Source organism: Caretta caretta, chromosome 2, assembly GCF_965140235.1.
Source record: "Caretta caretta isolate rCarCar2 chromosome 2, rCarCar1.hap1, whole genome shotgun sequence".
Lineage (NCBI taxonomy): Eukaryota > Metazoa > Chordata > Testudines > Cheloniidae > Caretta > Caretta caretta.
Window position 1 is genome coordinate 112,002,912 of NC_134207.1, and position 18,282 is coordinate 112,021,193.

General features: G+C 42.5%; 1 protein-coding gene across 6 annotated transcripts in view; it reads right to left on the reverse strand.

The window, feature by feature from the left end:
• Positions 1–18,282, reverse strand: part of DTNBP1 (dystrobrevin binding protein 1) — a 173,949-nt gene that overhangs the window by 122,031 nt on the left and 33,636 nt on the right. For all 6 annotated transcript variants that reach the window (XM_075125366.1, XM_048839914.2, XM_048839918.2 and 3 more), the window contains 2 exons: positions 15,674–15,734; positions 10,445–10,577 (listed from right to left, as the gene is read on the reverse strand). In XM_075125366.1, coding sequence (XP_074981467.1) covers positions 10,445–10,556 — 112 coding nt within the window. In that variant the 5' untranslated portion in view covers positions 10,557–10,577; positions 15,674–15,734. The remainder of the gene's footprint in view (positions 1–10,444; positions 10,578–15,673; positions 15,735–18,282) is intronic.

Below are 18,282 nucleotides of genomic sequence, written 5' to 3' on the forward strand. Positions count from 1 at the left end.
TGTCAGGATCCTGAACTCAACCATCTCATGGTCACTGCCTCCCAGGTTCCCATCCACTTTTGCTTCCCCTACTAATTCTTCCCTGTTTGTGAGCAGCAGGTCAAGAAGAGCTCTGCCTCTAGTTGGCTCCTCCAGCACCTGCACCAGAAAATTGTCCCCTACACTTTCCAAAAACTTCCTGGATTGTCTGTGCACCGCTGTATTGCTCTCCCAGCAGATATCAGGGTGATTGAAGTCTCCCATGAGAACCAGGGCCTGCGATCTAGTAGCTTCTGTGACTTGCCGGAAGAAAGCCTCGTCTACCTCACCCCCCCGGTCCGGTGGTCTATAGCAGACTCCCACCACGACATCACCCTTGTTGCTCACGCTTCTAAACTTAATCCAGAAACACTCAGGTTTTTCTGCAGTTTCATTCCGGAGCTCTGAGCAGTCATACTGCTCTTACATACAATGCAACTCCCCCATCTTTTCTGCCCTGCCTGAACAGTTTATATCCATCCATGACAGTACTCTGATCATGTGAGTTATCCCACCAAGTCTCTGTTATTCCAATCACATCATAATTCCTTGACTGTGCCAGGACTTCCAGTTCTCCCTGCTTGTTTCCCAGGCTTCGTGCATTTGTGTATAGGCACTTGAAATAACTTGCTGTTTGTCCTGTTTTCTTAGTATGAGGCAGGAGCCCTCCCCTTTTGCGTTCTCCTGCTCATGCTTCCTCCCAGTATCCCACGTCCCCACTTACATCAGGGCATTGGTCTCCTTCCCCCAGTGAACCTAGTTGAAAGCCCTCCTCACTAGGTTAGCCAGCCTGCATGCAAAGATGCCCTTCCCTCTCTTCGTTAGGTGGAGCCCGTCTCTGCCTAGCACTCCTCCTTCTTAGATCATCCCATGGTCAAAGAATCCAAAGCCTTCGCTCCAACACCACCTGCGTTGCCATTCGTTGACTTCCACGATTCGACAGTCTCTACCCAGGCCTTTTCCTTCCATGGGGAGGAAGGACGAAAACACCACTTGTGACTCAAACGCCTTTATCCTTCTTCCCAGAGCCACGTAGTCTGCAGTGATCCGCTCAAGGTCATTCTTGGCAGTATCATTGGTGCCCACGTGGAGAAGCAGGAAGGGGTAGCGATCCGAGGGGCTTGATGAGTCTTGGCAGTCTCTCCGTCACATCATGAATCCTAGCTCCTGGCAAGCAGCAGACTTCTCACTTTTCCCGGTTGGGGCAGCATATAGATGACTCAGTCCCCCTGAGCAGAGAGTCCCCGACCACCACCACCCGCCTCCTCCTCTTCTTTCAAACAGTTGTGCACCTTCCTTTCAGTAATTTTACCTAGATTGCATTTTCCTAAATTGCTGAGGAGAATGTCCTGTGGGACTGTGCCAAAAGTATTACTAAAAATCAAGATAGATCACATCTACTGCTTCCCTGATTTACTAGGCCAGTAACCCTGCCAAAGGAGGAAATCAGGTTGATTTGGCATCATTTGTTCTTGACAAATCCATGCTGGCTATTCTTTATAACTAAGGATATGATTTAGTCATGGATTCCACGACTTTACTAGACCTCTGACTTCGGCTTCAGCTATCAGGAATGGGGGCGGAGCTGCAGCTGTGCATCCCCAACCCATGCGTTCTGCTGGGGCTGTGTGCCCCCAACCCACAGCTTTGGCCAGAGCCTGGGCTGTGCACACCCTCACGTGGCGGTGGGGCTCCCAGTCCCCTCCATGGGGCTCCAGTTGTTAGTCGTTCCCCACATCCTCTCTCCCCCCATTATTTTTAGTAAAAGTCAGACAGATCACGGCTCCCATGTATTTTTATTACCTGCAACCTGTTCGTGACTTTTACTAAAATAACCATGACAAAATCTTAACCTTACTTATAACCCTATTGTCCTTTAGGTACTTACAAAATAATTTGTTCCTCTATCTTTCCAAAGGTCAAATATCAAAGTTAAACTGACTGACCTATAATTTCCCAGGTCCTCTTCGTTGCCCTTTTTAAAGATAAGTGCTATGTTTGTCCTTCTCCAGTCCTCTAGGACCTTACCCATCTTCCACGAATTACCAAAAATAATTGCTAGTGGTTCCAAGTTTGCTTCAACTAGTTCCTTAAGTACCCTAGGATGAATTTCATCAGGCCCTGAAAAAATGAATACATCTAAACTTATCTAAACATTCTTTAACCTGTTCTTTTCCTATTTTGACTAGTGTTCCTTCCTCCTTATTAATGTTGTATTGTATATCCGGTCACCATTAACCCTCTTTTGGGAAAACTGATGCAAAATAGGCATTGAACACCTCATCCTTCTTGACGTCACCAGTTATTAGCTCTCTTTCCCCACTACACTTTCCTTCATCTTCCTCTTGCTCCTCATGTATTTATAGACCCTCTTCTTATTGTGTTCATGGCCCTTGCTAGGTATAAATCATTTTATCGTTTAGCTTTTCTGATTTTGTCCTTACATGCTTGTGCTATTCTTTTGTAATTAGCCTTAGCAATTCATCTGTGTTTCCACTTTTTGATTTTCAGGTCATTAAAGAGCTCCTTGTAGAGCCTGTGACGCTGTGCATAAGAAAGATGACCATTTGTATCATTGTTGCTACCACTGTTATACAATAAAACAAAACTTGTACAATGTCATGTAAGGTGTCAATTGAAAAGTTTCAGAGTAACAGCCATGTTAGTCTGTATTTGCAAAAAGAAAAGGAGTACTTGTGACACCTTAGAGACTAACCAATTTATTTGAGCACAAGCTTTCGTGAGCTACAGCTCTCTTCATCGGATGCAAGTGAGCTGTAGCTCACCAAAGCTTATGCTCAAATAAATTGGTTAGTCTCTAAGGTGCCAAAGTACTCCTTTTCTAATTGAAAAGTTATGATTTGCTAAGTATGATTATCCTGTTTATATGCATGTATCATCTCTGTACCTGAAGATATGAATATTGGCTATGTACATGTATCTTAAAAATGTGTTGTATTCCTGGGTGACAACCCCAGGCAGAATTTACATTAGGGCTAGACAGCTACCTGTTGATGGCCTATCAAGGACACTCCACTCTCACAATGGACCGTTGAAGAAACTCATCCTGTTCAGCTAGCTCTTCCTGAGGATGTCTCAGTCAGCAAGCAAGCAATGACCACCCCGTGATTCAGCAAAACATGTAAGGGCATGTGATGTGCTCATGTGACCATGGACTCCATCTTGGGCCAGTAACTTTCCACATACAGGAGCTGTGGGCTTTGCTTGGGACAATAAATTTCCATGCACATGGCCAAGGATATAAAAAGACCTCTGAGACACCTCCATGTTGCTTCTTCCCTGCTCTAATTCTCTGGACTGAATTTACAAGAAAAAGGAGAATCTTGAACTACGGACTGAGGTCCTTTCAATCTTTTGGAAGTTACCAGAGAGACTTTTGCAAGCCAGCAGTCTATTCCACCACTGCTGCAAACCTGATATAAGGACTTTGTAATCATTTGTATGTATATGATCTATCATTTATAACTTTTATATTATTAATAAATCTTTAGTTAGTTACTAAGAATTGACTGACAGTTTGATATTTGGATAAAATCTGAGATCTGGGGATATGTGTCTGATCCTTTGGGATTAGAAAGAACACCACATATAGTGAAATAGATTTATAATAACCTCTCACTATATTAGATTTGGTTGTCTGGATCAGAGCCAAGGGCTGGAATGCCAAACGGGACTGTTTGGCTTCAGGTTAACTAGTGCGCTGGAGAAGCTCTTTTGTTATTTGCTTGGTGAATCAACTTATAGAGTAAATCACCAGCTTTGGGGATGGTCTGCCCTATTACTTGCAATCTGCCCTGAGTGTAGCATTCTCAGTATGGCCCATCCGAGGCACCTGGTCACAGAGCCATACTGGCCTCCTACAATTCTTCCTTTAGTTCCTTTGCATTGGAATAGGTTGCAGTTGTATGTTTAATACAGTCTCCTTGAAAAATTGGCAGCTCTCCTGAATTCCTTCATCCCTTCAATTTTCTTCACAGGGGACTTGATCTGCTAAGTCCCTCAGTTTGTTTAAATCTGCTTTTTTGAAGTGCATTTTCCTTACTCTGCTGCTCTCACGCCTTCCTTTCCTTACAATCATGAAATCCACATAATGTCATAATCACTTTTACCCAAATGCTTATTGTAGCAGAAGCTAAGGACTCAATGGGTGACACGTCCTGATTACATTTTCAGTGAATCTCCAGGACATTATTTGTATACTTTGAAGTTTTGGAAGATAATGCTGTAATGGACTGCATTTGCACCAAGAATACCGATTTCATTATGGGCTGCCTGCCATTGTTTCTCTCTGCATTACAAAAAAAATCTTGTGCCCTTATCAAAATCTGTCTCTCCACAGAACTGGTTCCATAATTCTCACAGGTAGGATATGGATTATTTTACCCTTTGTCTTCTGATGCTACCAAGATCTTGCTGATGTGTTGGTTTATTTTAGTTTATTTTGAGGAAAGGGTAAACTTGTACCTAAGACAATGAGTGAGTTCAATAGTACATCTAAGCTTGCCAGAATTCTATTTTTTAAAATAATTCTGATGGATAGTATTGATGTTTCTTTAAGCATATTTTCCAACTTTTAACCATTTACAACTGCACAAAGTTATGGCTTTTAAGGATTTTTTCCCTATTTTCATCTATTTACATTTTCACAGTTGCAGGAAATTATGGGGGGGGAGGAATCAGACAATTTAATGACTGTAAATGTTAAGATTTAAAAAGGTAGAAGATTGATAACTGTTCACACACACATTGTCAACACATCAAAATATACCAAATAAATATCTTTAAACTTTAATAAGTTCCCAATCAGCATTCTTTCTTCGCCTATCTGTAAATTTAGACTATCATTGGAAATATTTTGTCAGTTTGTGTGTATGGTGAAATGAACATTTACTGCCATTTACCAACAAAAATCTAATCCTTCAAAGCCTAACATAGACTTCCTTGATTATCTCAACCACCCATTTGCTGAGGTGGTTCACTCTCAGATGGGGGTGCACCCTGAAACACCTCTCAGAGGGATGGAATCAGCCTAGAACTGAGAAACTAAAAACAAAAACACAAGTTGGAGTTGGATTGTTTTCTAAAGAATCCCAACCTTGGTCTTCCAACTCTCAAAACAGAATGGCCTCCTCCTAATTTGTGATCTCAATACTGGAACCTGGATGATTAAATTCTTCAAAGGGAACACCTGCTGATATAAGATAATTTGAAGAGTCTCTCTCCCTAGAATGAGGGAGGGACTTATTCTAATCTAAAGATTCAATGACTGCTTTGTCTGTATGCTCACCTTACCAAAAAAGTACACCTCAGGCACATCTTTGAAAGTTATGAATAATAGCAAATCAGTCAGATGCAGCATTAGCCCTGAAAAAGCTGCTAGGAAAATCTAGTTTAAAATGGATTTTATGTATTTTTTAATTTTTGAGCACTCTCACAATTGTCTCCTAGATGAGGACAGACCTGCACAATAAGAGATTGCAGCCAATACTCAGCACTGAGGCTGCTGTATCCAAGTTTAGTCTGTTCAATGATTTCACTCTCTTGTCCACGTGTTTGGCAGGAATACTCCCTCAGCTGGTATGATTAGGCCTTTTACTAATGAAGCTGCAGGCTTCACCTTAGCCAGAGTAATGAAGATCTTTTAGTCCTTAGGTACCAATATGTCTTCATAGGGATTTCCCACTCCCCCTTAATTACACCCTAATAAACCAGGTAAGGAAGAACTAGACAGCATTCCTTCAACTTTCCAGGATATTTTATTAATGCTTCATTTTCTAAAAACATAAGCACGTATGAAGTTAGTCGTAGATTGTGCTTAATTCTGAGAAGCTTAATTAAGAGTCTCAGGTATCTCACTCAAAATCCCAGCTCTAGAGATTCAACCTTCTCTTTAGAAGATCTAGAGGGGAGACTCACATGAGAGGTTAAGATATTGTGCTGCCCCTTTAAGAGCAAAATGTGAGCAACTGCCTTCACCAGTCCTTGTGACAAATCCTTGAGAGCAGAGGGAAAGCACATTACCAGGGAGATCAAAAAAGAATCTGCAGAAACATCCTGCATGTCTGCCCCCTAAGGAAAACAGTAGTCACACTGGGCTAGATCCACAAAGGGACTAAGGAGACAAGGCGGGTGAGATAGGATCAGGTGCCCTGCCACCCAGTGGAATCAATCCTCAGCCCCACATTAGGTGCCCAGGCTTCCTATACAATGCATAGGCAGTTAGGCACCTAAAAAACAAGAGAGTCATAAAAGCCTGCACACAGAGCAGGGACGTGCCCAAGCTGGCCAGTAGGAAGTGTCAAGGAAAGGGGTGCAAACAAAGCCCTGCCCCTGAAACTCAGTTAGGTGCCTATCCCCGCTTGGAATTCACAGCTGTGAACCCTCCCCTGGAATTAGGCACCTACACCAGGTTAGCCCTTTTGCAAAAAGGGATGGTGGCGGTGCGCCCTTCCCACCCCCCACCCCCCCATACCTAATAGTTCAGTGGTTAAAGCACTCACCCGGGTGGTGGGCGATATCCCCACTCTGCCTAATTTGGAGCAAAGACTTGAACTCATGTTTCCTAGGTAATTTCCCTAACCACTGGACTGTAAAGCAATTCTGGGGTGGGTATCTCAGTCTCTCCTTTTGAAGCTATTTTACTTTGCATGAAATACTTAAATACTCCTTGGAGCAAGGACTGGAACCTGGGTATCCTGAGAAAGTGTGCTAATCACTAGGCTATAGAATCACTCTCTCTCTCACCCAATGAATATTTAAATAATTTATACAGAGAGGAGGTAGATCCATCTCACAGAGAAGGAGGTCTGAATCACTTCACCTCATGCTACCGGCTGCTGGGTCCAGGCTGAGTGGGGCGTGACAACACAGAATGAGGAGGGAGCCAGAGCCAGAGGAAACAAATGACTCACTAGTATTAGAAAGGTTGTGGGAGTTGGCACCTTTTATGGCAACTACGGCTTTGTAAGAAAGACAGTTTGTGAGAAGGGGGATATTTTGTAGCCTTTTCAACCATCTCAGCACAGAACTTGCTTATGTGCTGGCTGGAAGCAGGAATTTCTTTCTCCAAGTGTGTCTGTTGAGTTTTGAGGAGAAAACCCTTGAAGACAATGAAGAAAAAGTTAAAGTTAATCTTTTACAAATCCTGTAAAGGCTCTGCTACAAAGGGAGACATTTCATCTGTGTGCCATTTGGAGGCAAAGAATTCTGAAGCGTTCTTCCTGAGAAACAGTCCTATGCTCAGAGCACAGATACGGTCAGCCTGCCCCTGGAGATGGGGAATGCCCACTGTGAAGACTGACATGGAGGCTACTGAGAATGATTCAGTTCTAAATACCCATAAACTCTGAAATACAAGACAGTGATAAGTGATACTTGCTCTAATTTACAAGATGAAAGAAATATATAGTATAAACCTCTAGGAGGCAGAAGAGTTAGCCTACAGAGTGCAGTTCATAAGTGTATAATTTTAAAGCTTTCAGCTACATATTCTAAAGCAAAATATACAAGAAAGCTGTGATAGAACTAAATTTAGTACATTTTAAAGAGTAAAGAATACTGTCGGTATTGTAACATTTACTAAGACCCTCTAATTCTCCCTCTACTGAAAGCAGCCTATCAGATGTTCTTAATATGGCACTGATTTGAAAGCTGAAGCAAACAGTTTACAACAGTGATTCTACTTTTCAAAAACACTGAAAATCATAATTCTCTCAAATACAAATACAAACAGCATATATTCTAGTATACAGTTCTCCTAATTCATAGAATATGTGAGTGTGCTCCAGTGGGCACAGTATTCTGCCCCGCCTTCTGTCCTGTGCCATCCAATCCATCCCTGTCCCACTCCTGTCTATTCCTGACCCATGGATTCTCATCCCAATCCCATTTTCCTCATTTAGCCAATCCCAGTTTCCACTCCCCAGGTTTCCCATTCTGGTCCCAGCCTTCTTGCCCAGCAGTCCTAAATTTCACTCATCCAGACTACAGTAACTCCTCGCTTAATATTGTAGTTATGTTCTTGAAAAATGCGACTTTAAATGAAATGATGTTAAGCGAATCCAATTTTCCCATAAGAATTAATGTAAATAGGGGAGGTTAGGTTCCACGCACATTTTTTTCACCAGACAAAAGACATTATATATTGTGACAGGGTCGGGCCAGATGGCTACAGGAGAGTGACAGAAGGCAGATACAATTAGCCCCAGATTAAGCAGGTCCCTTTTCCCTTGGTAAAGTAACAGGGGCAGTTCCAGAACAATCAGGAGCTGGTTGGAACCAATGAAGGCAGGCAGGCTAATTAGGACACCTGGAGCCAATTAAGAAGCTGCTAGAATCAATTAAGACAGGCAGGCTAATCAGGGCACCTGGTTTAAAAAGGACCTCACTTCAGTCAGTGAGGAGTGCGCAAGTAGCTGAGAGTGAGAGGACATGCTGTTGGAGGTCTGAGGAATACAAACACTACCTGGCATCAGGAGGAAGGTCCTGTGGTGAGGATAAAGAAGGTGTTGGGAGGAGGCCATGGGGAAGTAGCCCAGAGAGTTGTAACAGTCACACAGCTGTTACAAGAAACACAGTAGACAGCTGTGATCCACAGGGCCCTGGATTGGAACCTGGAGTACAGGGAGGTTCCGGGTTCCCGCCATCCCCCTCCCCCATATTGGATATAAGAGGAGTTGACCTGGATCGTGAGTCCCACCAGAGGGGAAGGTCCCTGGCCTGTCCTCTGACCCACTAGGTGGATCAGCAGAGACCGCGGGGATTGTTCTACTTCCTTTTCCCCATGCTGGCCAGTGATGAGGTTAGCTGAGCGAATGGCAGGTTTGAGCCACTAGCAAAACTATTGGGCTGCCATGAACCTCTGAGGTGAGCAAATCCACCAATAAGCGCAGGACCTACCAAGGCAAAGGAGGAACTTTGTCACAATATACAGTATAAGTTTTAAACAAGTTCTAATCACAGGATTGTCTGGGGACCTGCTCATGAGCTCCCTGAGCTTCACTAAAGCAACCGTGTTGATATCGGGTGGGATATTTCCCAGGGAATGCCTTGCTGCTAAATGATGAACTAGCACTCAGCTGAGCCCTCAAGGGTTAACACATTGTTGTTAATGTAACCTCACACTCTACAAGGCAGCACCAAAGGAGGAGATACGATAGAACAGCAGCTGCAAACACTTCCCTGGGGAAACAGAACAGGATGATGAACCCACATTATACACGCACCACTCCCTCCTCCAGACAGTGCATGCATGGCTGCACAGGTGTTGACTTACCGAAGTGCACGGGGGGCGGTGGGGGGGCGGGAGGGAGTGCGCTCAACCCTCAGATCTGTCCCAGGCCCGCCCCCACTCCACCCCCTCCCCCAAGCACATCCTCTCTCCTCCCCCCAGCCTCCTGACCACCCGTGAAACAGCTGATTGCTGCAGAGAGGAGGTGTGGGGAGGGAGGGGGAGGTGCTGATCCAAGGGGCCGCCGGAGGGGCGGAAAGCACTGGAGTGTGGTGGAGGGGAGCTGATGGGGAATGGGGGGGCTGCCAGCCCACGCTGCTTCCAAGCCCCCACAGCCAAACAATGTTATAAGGAAACAGTGCGAAACTTTAAATGAGTATATTCTCTCATCGATCAGGGACGTAACAATGAAACAACGTTAACCAGGATGACATTAAGTGAGGAGTTACTGTACTTGTCCCAGTTCCCCATCCCAATCCCATTGTCCAAACCACCCCAAATCTCCTTCCCCATCTCCTTAACCAATTTGTGTTTCCCCCACCATTACCCCATGTTCTCTATACCCACTGGCTTCCAATCCTAATCTCCCACCCCAGGCTCCCTTGCATCTCAGTTCCAATCCCCATGTGTCCCCCCTAGCTACTTGTCCCAGTCTCTTTGCCCAGCCAGTCTCAGTTCATCCCACACCCCAGCTTCTCGTCAGATGTGTTTCCCCTCGCCTCCACAGGTCCTCAGTACCAATCTCTCTTCCCACCCCCAGTTCCTCAGCCAATCTCTCAGTCTCCACCCCTCCCACACACACACACACCTATTGAGTCCTAGTTCCCACCTTCACCCTATTTCTCTCTCTGGCTCCCAGTCCCATTCTCCTTGCCAGATTAGGCGATTCTCTCGCAGAAATGCAATTTACAGATAAATTATCTAGGAGTGTTCAATAATTGAATACACTCATATTATGTATGATAACCAGCTAGTTTTCAGGCAACTGTTACAAACATGTAAGCATTTAAGCAACAGAGACATTCTATAAAACAGAGAAATCATCTATTAGAGTAAAAATAGCTTTATAATTATATAAATATAATTCACAGAACAGCTGAATTATTGTCAGTCCTATGTGACTAAATTTTTTACAATGCCCTTTACACCTGTTAAAAAACACATCACACAACTTACCCAGATTTGCTGTCATGGACTCCAGATCTCCTAAAAACCCTGGAATTTGCTGAAGTTGTTCCTGCAGCTCTATTAGACTACTCCTCTTCTTCTCCCAGTGTGCAGAAAGCATCACAACTTCGCTATCCACTAGCTGTAATATTTACAACCAATGATAAAACTTAGTTTGTATTTACTTGCAAAATAGTGATTATTAATTCATGAACTTCAGCTTTTGAGCATCTTGATTGATTTTTATAATCCATGCATCCACAAAGCCTATGACTAGAGCAATGAACTTTCACTGCTGAGAGAGATGGTCACAGTATGCTTTTGTACAGATTGAGGGGGGGTGGGGTTAAAAATGTTTAAGTTCAATATGCACTAAAAGGAAGTCTCCATAAAATGTAGCCTTTGCTATTCATGATCAAGTATTTATTTCTATTTATTTCAGGAGTAAATATTTATAAAAAACAGCTTCTCTGTGAAGATTCTGGCCCTCCTCTCCCCCAAGTTTAAGGTCTTAAGTATCTGAATACCCTGTCCTTCAAGGCAGAGTGATTTAAATCAGCAAGCAGGAAACTGTTTTAAATCATCTTTTGTCATCTTTTTATGTTTGTACTTTTTAGTTATTTTTGATTCTCAATGATTGGTAAACATTAAAACATGTTGATTTGTTACTAAATACAGCCTTTACACTAAATTATGCTTCATTTTTCTTAACCAGGAAAATTGCTTAAATCAATCTGTATAGATTAAGTATACTATACAGCTTTACATACATTTATTCAGATGCTTAATTTTTTAAATTTTTATGACGTTAGGAAAAGGTGAATGATGCATTTCTTATTTACTAGATAAATGAAAAAACAAACAATATCAACGTCTACTTGGATGGAAATTAAAATTAAATTAAAATGGACAAAAACAGCTTTTAAAAATTTTGTTTATTAGTTTACTCCTAGCAAATTCTGCGCCACTGTGGGCATACAGAAACATGTCCCCCCGCAGACTCTCTTTCACACAGAAAACTGGTTTTTGTGGGGAAGCAAAGAAAAGCTGCACTTGTGCTCACTCACCTATCCCCAGCAGTGGGGATGCATGTGTTTGGGTACCCAGAGCAGCTGGGGGAGAGGTAAATCACTGCAGGAGTGTGGTCTGGGGATGCCCCGACTGCCCAGGGACATTAGTCCCAGTTGGGCAGGGTGAAGAAGGGGAGAAGGATGACAGAGAGAGAGTTCCCCCCCTCTGCCCGGATCAGCCGGGGCTGGGTCAGATCAACCCCCCCCAGAAACCTCCCACAGCTACAGGAAGCTCTGCAAAGTGGGATGGGGGCAGGGCTTGGCAGGAGGTATCTGGGTGTAGAGGGTGAGGCTCGGCTGGGGGTGGGTCCAGATGCACAGAGGTTAGACAGACAGAGGGAGCAGCTCCCCGTACAATGACCCCTTCCCCCCACCTCCTGGCCCCATCGCTCCTCAGCCATAGGTGAAGGAATCACTGTGCTGGGAGCTGCTCCCCTATTCACCCAATGCCCATGCATCTGATCTCCCCCCCGCCAAGCCTCCCCCCTCCACAAACCTGGAACCCCCCCCCGCATCAGAAACCTCTGCACCCAGAACCCCAGACCCCCCCCCAGCCTCACCCCCTGCATCAGGAACCCCCCACACCCAGACCTGCACCCCACTGAGCCCCAACCAGCTACACCCTGGCCCACACCCCACCAAGCCCCAATCCCCCAGCACCTAGACACCCCGCTGAGCCCTAACCATTGCCCCTGGACACTTCAGTCCCATTCCCCCTGCACCTAAAACCCCCAACAAGCCACTGTGCCTCCAGATCCCCCCCACAGAGTTGCCAGCACACAGACTCCACCACACAGAAACCCAATACTCGAGGGACTTCAGTGCCAAAAAATTAAAAATTTTAAAATTCTGCAGACCATTTTCAATTATTTGGTAATTTATTTCAATATACTTGTCAGGAAATAATTGAAAATGGTATGATTATATTGTGTTATTTTGACAAATGAAGTATGCAGAATTTGAAAATATTGTGTGTAGAATTTTTATTTCTTGGTGCACAATTCCCTCAGGAGTATTAAGTTAAATAAAACTACCCTAAATGTGCTTAATACATAAGAAAAGGTTTATCAAAACATGTTCTGCTTTTAAAACTGATTTATTAAGCAAAGGGAGAATTATCTATATTAAGTGAATTGAACAGAATGTTTCTGGTCACCACATCCTTCAAAATTTTACGACTAGTTGATCTCATTCTCCCTCACCTAGTTTTTATATATAGATTGGAATTTTCCCTGCTTTTTCAACTCCAACTGGTTTCTTAACTCTGAATGAACTAGATGAGTAAACCAAAAGGAGGAGAATATTCTTCTACAGGTGTAGAGACAAGCTACTGCTATCAAAAGCTGTTTTAGCTCTTAAACTCGGATTAGCCAGTGATTTTACCTAGTGCAGTAGTAAACTTTCTTTAAAAACTTAGCAAACGTGCTATTTAGTATTATTTTTATTTACTCTACATTTAAATAGATTATAAATTTAGGCCTTAACAACTGTCAAAATTTCAGGTTTATTTTTTAAAAATAAACCTGTATTTAATTTAAATTTTAAAAATCTGATATTTGTTTATTTTTTTAAAACATTAATTTTTATCTGCCCTGCTGCCCTTACAATTAAGGACGGAGAGCTCTCAATTCACATCTCTGGGTCCTCTGAAGAAGCCCTCAAGGAAAGAAACATGAAATTCCAGACATTTTTACGGTTAAAAAAATATGCAGCTCTAAAGTGGTGGGTTTTTGTTTGTTTTGTTTTTTTAAGTCCTTCAGACCTCTTTAAACATTGTAAAGGAAAAGAAGGCACAAAATAATATCCAACTGCTATCACATCATCTTTAAAATATAAACAATATAATTCTCTGTGAACACAACTGTTGGAATTATTAATATTTGAAATGAATATGGGAAACCACCAAACACTAATTTAATCATAAGTTCCTTTATTACATTCAGAGGCCAAATGGTACTTATGCAATAACGCTAAACATGCCTAAAAAGTCTAAATAATATGCAACGTACTACATCCAAACAGTAAGCAAACACGTATAAGTATCTTGATCAAGATACTTACAAACTCAGGCTAAACTCAGGGTGCTTAAACCCATATTGATTGGCTCCAACATGGTCAGGCAGATATAAGCAATGAACCCTTTAAGACTTTACTTTTTATACCGTTACCAAACAAGTGATGTCACTGCCAATTATGACTTCAGCTAAAAACCAATTTGAGACAGTTCACCCTTATTTCTAGTCTTAATCCAGATAAGCTTTACAACCTCCTTTCTTCCCAAGGCCTTTCCTCCCCTCCTTTTTGCCATGCAACAGCTTCCCATTGCAACTGGGTTCACAAAGGCTTTAACACTGGTGTGTGGGTTGGGGAAGGGCCGTGTTGGCTCATGTTAAGATTCTCTTTGTTTGATTTAAAACCATCTTCAGTCACCCCTATTGATCAGAGGCTCTCTTTTTAGAAACTTCCCCTTATCTTATTATTCTTTGAACCAGACATCCTCCCTATTTTATTCCTGCTGGCCTTGTAGTTCATTGTTTTCAAGGCCTTCCTTCTACCTGCTAGTCAGGACTTTTCTTTACAACACATATATATTTCCTTAACCAACCTTAAGCTAACTTTAATTTTATACTTCTCCTACAAAAGGATTCTCAGTACTGGATACAGGGTTTTATCTAGAGGGGAAAATATCATTTAAATATGAAGTTGTAAGCTGGAAATGTAACCTAAATTAATAAAACACTCTTCCAGCACTCTATACTTAAGGAAAATAAATACAATAAAGCAACAAATCTTTCTTCACATATTACAGTCATGTGGAAAAATGTGAAAAACTTCAGGCATGACAGCTCAAAAATGGTCAAAGCAATTTTACAGAGCAGTGGGGGTAAACCTTTGACAGTAGATGATTGGACTCTAAGACCAAAGAGGTTCCTTCCAGTCTTATATTCTAAATATCAACATTTATAACCATCTTAACCATTTTGCAACAATTTAATCTTATAATGTTACAAGCCTGATTTAGTCTTTACTAATTGTAAGATATTTATAATTTCACATACATGATGCTTGGAGAATAATAGCTCATATTTAAGTTTGTAGATGCTTGTTTTATTAAATTAAGTGTTTAGCCTAATTAAATAAATTCCTAGGCGAAAACTGTTTTCCCCCCAAAAATGAGTGACAAGGAGAAAAGCTCCAAAAATACCTTCCCCTTTGTTACGGGATAGGAAGATCATCTTCTTCTAGGATTTCAAAGAGAAGCAGTGAATAGCAACAGATTTATCAAGGCTACATACCTTTGTCTACACCTACAGCAGCACGTAGAGTACAGGGACAACAAGTGTAGCTACACGCTGCAGTGAAAGGCTCTGGCAGCAGGAAGACAACAGGGCACTACACTGCCAAAAATATCAGTGTATATGCATGAGGCACTGCTTAGAAATGTCGAGAGCTCGTGAACGGTATATATCGTGGGGGATCAGGCATGTATGGCACTCTATCTCCTAAGGCACGCCTCACTGTATATACTGCAATTAGCCCCAGCTAGCTGGGCATGCAGTGTCTGTACATTACATGCTGCCACAAGTGAAGATGTACCTTAAGTCACCCATCTGGTATAGTGAGGAGTTTTTAAATCTGAAGCAACAGACTTTGTAGGAATTTTGGAAATTCTGCTTCAACAACTACCACCTGCTAAATACAACAGAACCTCAAAGTTACGAACACCAGAGTTACAAACTGACCAGTCAACCACACACCTCATTTGGAACTGGAAGTACACAATCAGGCACCAGCAGAGACCCAAAAAAAGCCAATACAACACAGTACTATGTTAAATGTAAATTACTAGAAAGAAAGGGAAAGCAGCATTTTTCTTCTGCATAGTAAAGTTTCAAAGCTGTATTAAGTCAATATTCAGTTGTAAACTTTTGAAAGAACCACCCTAATGTTTTGTTCAGAGCTACAAACAACCGCCATTCCTGAGATCTTCGTAACTGAGGTTCTACTGTACAGGATTAATCAAGTAAAAACAGTCAAGTCCAATTTAACAATTATCCAACTGTAATGTAATTTGAATCATTTATCAAAATACTGATATTTATTAGAATTTTTTTAAAAAGTTTCACAGCTCTTCAGATATTTTAACAGATGTAATTTTTTTTCTTACCTCTCCAGCTTTTGCACATTCCTTAGCTCCTTTGTGAAGGGCTGCCCAAGTGTCTTCATACCTGAACAGAATAAAAATTAAAACTTTGGTGGTTATGCTTACCATAAATTCAGTCCCAACTCAAAACAAACGTTATGAATGTTGGTGTTTCATCTTATCTGTGTATTTCTAAATGCAAGTTTCACATTAGTAGCGTATTTGTCCCAGTTGAAAACTTTGCATTTGCTGCTTAGTGCTCCATGGATTTCCTAAACTGCTAATTAACACAGCCAAGTAATATCTTCAAAACTGTACAGAAAACGAGACAACTAAAAACACTAGTCCCATGAGGAAAGCAATAAAATACTTAACATTAAAGATCTTATAATTGTATATAACAAAAATAGCATTCTGAATAGGATATTTATTTTCTTAAAAGGTATATTTGCCTATGGAATCTGCACTCAGAATACATACATCCATGTAAACTTTTACTGGAACACCGAGTAAGACCATTGACCCCAGAGTTATCTAAGAAGTTTTCATCCATACAGTGACTGTTTATTACAATGCCAGGTGCACTTCCAGATGCTGCAAATATAAACTATTATTTTGATTATTTACAGTAGCACCTAAAGGATTGAGGCCCCACTATAAGAAGTTATTTTGGGCTGATACATCTAAGATATACAAGTATGTGTAAAATACATCAGAATGATTTATGGAAGTGCAATATGCGTTTGCATAGGCCAGGGTGGATTGATTTATATGGGGCAGGCAAACTTTTTGGCCTGAGGGCCACATCGGGTTTCGGAAATTGTATAGAGGGCCGGTTAGGGGAGGCTGTGCCCCAACCCCCTATCCTCCTCCCCTTGCTTCTCTCCGGCCCCTGACCCCCCCCCCCCCCCGGGACTCCAGCCCCATCCAAACCCCCCCACTGCCTGTCCCCTGACTGCCCCCAGAATCCCTGCCCCTGACTGCCCCCCACCACCCCATCCAACCCCCCTCCTTCCGACTGCCCCCCGGGACCCCTGCCCCCATTCAACCCCCCCCGTTCCCCGACCCCATCCACACCCCCGTTCCCTGACCAACACCCCGAACTCCCCTGCCCTCTATCCAACCCCCCTGCTCCCTGCCCCCTTCCCGCGCAGCACAGAGCACCGGTGGTTGGCAGCGCTACAGCCGCATCGCCCAGAGCATTGCCCAGCCACCCAGAGCATTGCACTGGTGTAGTTGGACCATATGAACTGGAACCATAAACTCACTGAACATTAAATCCCACCAAATGAGGGTAAATCCATCCTCATCATCATATCCACTCATTATACTGCACACCTGAACATAGCCATTATATGAACATACCCCCATATCTCAATGTCTGTACTTTGACCCGTTAAACTTTAACCCCCAATCGGGGACATTGCAGATTAGGTATTCCTTACACCACCCGTTCCTAAACCGAATTTCGCACCCCTTGATAATCTGTACCTTATTCCCTAATAACCAGAAACTTCTATGCTTAAACTCTGTACCGTTTTCTTTTTACTTCAACATCTTAATAACATTATTAAATTACTCTCCATAACTGCTACCAGTAGCACATTCCTACGCAGAGCAGTTTAATACACTACACCGCCAGCATGTCGTGCCGAGGCTGCGGGGGAGGGGCCGGGGGCTAGCCTCCTGGGCCAGGAGCTGGGCAAGAGGGTCCCGTGGGCCGGATGTGGCCCATGGGCCGTAGTTTGCCCATCTCTGATTTATATCCAAGTGATTTAAATCACCAACTTTAATCATGATTTAAATCACACAGCAAGAAATCTTGATTTGTATTTTAGTTATTTACTCAAGAGGTCAATTCTCATTGGTTGGTAACCATTAAGCCGTGTTGATTTGCAGCAAAATATACCCTTTACACTAAATTTGGTTCTTTTTTGCTAACCAGGAGGAGACACTATAGCTATACACTTATTTAAGCTGTTAATATACCTCATTTATTCAGATTCCTAATTTTTTACACTTTTTTATTATTATAAGTGGTGAATTATGCACATTTCTTATTAACTCTTTGGAATTTTCCCCTCCATACACACACTTGTGATTTGTGTCAAGCTGCAACAGGATGAAGATTAGAATTCAATTAAAATGCATAAACACAGCATTTTTTAATGATTTAACAAAAGTAATTTAGATATGCTGGACACCTAAGAAAAAAGTTTAACACATTTTGCATTTAAAACTAATCAGTGTATTAAACAAAGGAAGTATTTGTAGTAGTGAACTGAGCTGACAGTGACTAGAAACAAGGGCCCAAAGGCACAAACACACTTAGGCACCTCAGTCTGGGTTTAGGCACCACTGTGATTCATAAAACTTCCGCATACCCCTGTAGGTGCCTAAACTCACAATGTCTAAATTTTCAGGGAAAGAAAGTTCCAAGCTTCCACTGCCTCACTCTAGGTACCCAGATGCCTAACTCCTGCCTAAGCCCCAGAGCAATGCATGAATGGGGGAAGAGAGGCATTTGCCTGCCTATCTCGCATGGGAAACCTCATCCAGTAGGTGATCTCAAAGGCCATTACTAGATCAGGTCCCATTCAAAACCTGGGTGGAGAACGACTAGTTCCAGAAGA